This window comes from Papio anubis, chromosome 12 (genome assembly GCF_008728515.1).
Source record: "Papio anubis isolate 15944 chromosome 12, Panubis1.0, whole genome shotgun sequence".
Lineage (NCBI taxonomy): Eukaryota > Metazoa > Chordata > Mammalia > Primates > Cercopithecidae > Papio > Papio anubis.
Genome location: NC_044987.1, coordinates 122,631,457 through 122,634,717, shown reverse-complemented (window position 1 = coordinate 122,634,717; position 3,261 = coordinate 122,631,457). Strand labels below are relative to the sequence as shown.

Genomic DNA, 3,261 nt, shown 5'->3' with positions numbered 1-3,261 from the left:
CCGTCCACCCGCCTGCCCAGCCTTGGCCCCCACTCTGGAGGCGGGGCTAGCTGGGGGCTGTGACATCTCTGGGTGGAGGGGGCTGATGTGGTCATGGGGAAGGGGTGAGCTCAGAGCTTCAGGGACAGGGCTGCCCCAGTGGCCAGGTCCCTAACAGGAGGGTGAGCTCCTGGCCTCGAGGCCCAAGCTGGCAGTGGTCTGCAGCCACAGCCCATGCCAGTCCCAGGCCCAGCCATCCCCAGCCCAGCCCTGGGTGGGGCTCTCAGGAAAGGTGCAGATTGGTTTGGCCTGGGCAGCAGGCAGGTTGGCCCAGCCACAGGGTAGCTGGGGTCACCTGCTGACCTCCCAGGCCACAGTAGGTCCAGGCAGCCCCTGGGTTCTCGTCTGCCCACTAGGCTGAATGCCCAGCAGAGCCACCCTGTGCTCAGGGGTACTGAAGAAGAGGCTGCGTGTCAGGACCCCCAAGGACCTGGAGTCAGAATGACCTTTTATCACCAGGGCCCGTCAGCCCTTCTGGGTGAGCAGCAGGTCTGTAGCAAAGGAAGCCAGCCAAGCGGCCCTGCTTTCTGGGAGAGGGAGGGACCCTGGCCCTGGTCTCTGCCTCTGTGGCCCTGGTGGTTCCCTGGTCCTCTTGGGCTGCAATCCTTAGGGCCTTATGGCCAGGGTGCCCAAGGTGTGGGTTCTGAGGCCCTGCCCAGTGCTGCCATGGTCCCTGCACCTGCCCCAGCTCATAGTGCCATCTGACCTCTCCTGCTTCCTCCAAGGCACCAGTGGGTCCTTCAGGTGTCTGTCTGGGCCTGGTCTGGCATAGGCTGTGGCTGCAGACAGTTGCCAGCTTGGGCCTCAAGACCAGGGTATGTGACTGTCCTGGGGCTGCCCAGAGCTGGGGATAGCGGGTGGCACTCGGCAGCCTCTCCCCACCTTCCCAGCCCCCCGCCCTGCAGGACCCCCTCCCTCAGCCCAGCCTCCTCCCTCCACAGGGACTCCATCAGAAATAGCTCTAAAAATAGAACCTGGGAGGGCTAGGTGGGGGAAAATTGCTGGAATGTTCTCATTCTCTTTCCTGAACAAGGTCTCTGGGGACTCCAAGGGTCCAGAGCTACTGAACAAGAAGTCATTTCTCAGTGGTCCCACCACCCCTGGCCTCTCAGCGACGCCCCCCCCCCCAGCTCTGATACTGGACCCTGAGGCACAGGGTGGGGGTAGCAGGCAGCCGACAGGCATCGCCACTTTGGGGAGAGCCACTGCATGGCGAGCCTGGCCAGCATTGGCACTTGTGGGCACCCAGAGAGCGTGGAGACAGCTGGGAGGGGCTCACAACACCGCCCGGAAGCGGGGCCTGTCCCAGGGCCCCCAAGACACACAGACGGAACAGCAGGGCTGGTTCAAGGGCTTTATTCGATCTCTCTTGGTGCAGGAGGTGGAGGGTGTGGGCCGCCTGCGGGCCGCATCTAGTTGCAGTAGTTCTCCAGCTGGTAGAGGGAGCAGATGCTGGTGCAGCACTGCTCCACGATGCCGCGCTTCTGCAGGGACCCCTCCAGCGCCAAGGGCTGCAGGCTGCCTGCGCCAGGGCCCCCGCCCAGCTCCACCTGCCCCACTGCCAGGGCGGGCCGTGCAGAGCAGGTCCCGTAGCAGCAGCGAGGCAGAGGGACACAGGAGGACACAGTCAGGGAGAGACAGTGCCCACCTACCCACCAGCCCCAGGTCGCACTCCCACCCGTCTCCAGCCAAGCTGGGCCCAGGTTAGAGGGAGGGTCACCCACACTGGGTGTGGACCCACGGGCCCCAATGCCCACATGTCCTACCTCCTTCCCCCACTCCAGGGCGGTGCCACAGTGGGAGCCTGAACAGGTGCCCCCGGTTTTTCTCCCCAGGGCCTGTCCCCAGCATCTTCCCCATCTCCTGACTACAGAGCTGCCGTGAGGCCTGGCGACAGGGGTCTGGCCCACTCAGGCAGGCAGCGTGGGGCACCCTGTGACCCCAGGTCACCCAGGACTTGTACTCGACAAAACACTTGAATCTGTGGTCATCAAATGAGGGTGGAGAAACGGGCTGTGGGGCATTTGTTTGACGGGCGAGTGGAGGGAGGAACGTGCCCAACCTCTGATGTATCTTGGGGCTCAGCTGCCGAAGCTAACACCGTCCTCAAGCTGAGCTTCTGACTGGGCCACAGGGAGCTGGTCACCTTTAGGAGGTGACCAAGAGAACTTCATTTCTTTTTTAAAAAAGTACACCTGACCCCCTGCTGGGTGGCAGCCTCCTGCCCCCTTCTGTCCACGCTGGGTGGGAGCGCCAGGAGCAGGGGGTGGCTGGGGGCGGCCAGGGGCAGCGCTGGGCGGTGGGGCTCACCCTGAGGGTCCTCTGCCTCCCGGCGGGTCTTGGGTGTGTAGAAGAAGCCTCGCTCCCCGCACACCAGGTAGAGAGCTTCCACCAGGTGGGAGCCGCACAGGTGCTGGTTCACAAAGGCCGGGACCGGGTCAGGTCCCCAGAGGGCCAGCAGCGCCAGCAGGGGCAGGAGGCGCATCCACAGGGCCATGGCAGAAGGACAGTGACCTGGGAGACAGGCAGGCCTGAGGCCGGCTGAAGGCCAGGTGCCCTGCCCTGGGGCCCCTGGGCTCACCCCCAAACGCTTCAAGAGCCCAGCCATGTCCTCCCTGTTGCAGAGCTGGGGCCTGGGGTCCAGCCACCCTGGAACCCCCAAGTGGGGCAGCCCTGAGCCCACCTGACACGAAGGCCCTTGGAACAGACCTGCTTGCTGGCCTCTTCTGATGCAGCCTGTCCCGGAGGGTTGAGGGCTGCTGGGCTCCCACTGGCTTTATAGTCTCAGAGCCCATCTCCCCTGCCTGCCACCCCCTGCTGCCTGGCCCATTAGGGCCTGGGGTGGGGGGGTTAGCAGATGGCTGGGGGCTGAGGCTGCAATTTCCGGATCATTTCCCTGGTGCTGGGTCTGTGGGAAGATCTCCTTGGTCGTCAGCACCTCTTCCTCAGGGCCAGCGGGTCATTAGAGTCTTAACCAGGGGCCTGGTGGCCAGGCCTGTCCCTGCTCGCAGCTGGGGGCAAATGTCTCCAGCAGAGCAAAGCCCCCCCCGGCCCACTTTCCACATTATACCAGGTGAGCTGGGGCTGCAGGGCGGGGCTCTTTACACCACTGTCCCCAGACCCCCTGTCCTCGGGACCCCTGTTCTCAGTCCCTGGTTGCCCAAGATGCCCCCATGGGTGGCCCAAGGTGGCGGGGATGGGGGAGTGAGGGAGGGTCCCCTC

General features: G+C 64.5%; 1 protein-coding gene across 3 annotated transcripts; it reads right to left on the bottom strand.

The window, feature by feature from the left end:
- Positions 1 to 1,379: 1,379 nt before the first annotated feature.
- On the bottom strand, positions 1,380 to 2,782 carry INS (insulin). 3 transcript variants are annotated; one of them, XM_009185350.4, is made up of 3 exons: positions 2,673 to 2,782; positions 2,350 to 2,553; positions 1,380 to 1,597 (listed from the first exon to the last, which is right to left on the bottom strand). In XM_009185350.4, exons 2-3 carry the CDS (start codon positions 2,534 to 2,536, stop codon positions 1,452 to 1,454), a joined length of 333 nt encoding a protein of 110 aa, XP_009183614.2. In that variant the 5' UTR covers positions 2,537 to 2,553; positions 2,673 to 2,782; the 3' UTR covers positions 1,380 to 1,451. The 3 variants fall into 3 exon arrangements, with proteins under 3 accessions (XP_009183614.2, XP_003909425.2, XP_017803627.2); XM_003909376.5 differs by having other exon boundaries at positions 2,723 to 2,782; XM_017948138.3 differs by having other exon boundaries at positions 2,350 to 2,782.
- Between the last annotated feature and the right edge of the window lie 479 nt (positions 2,783 to 3,261).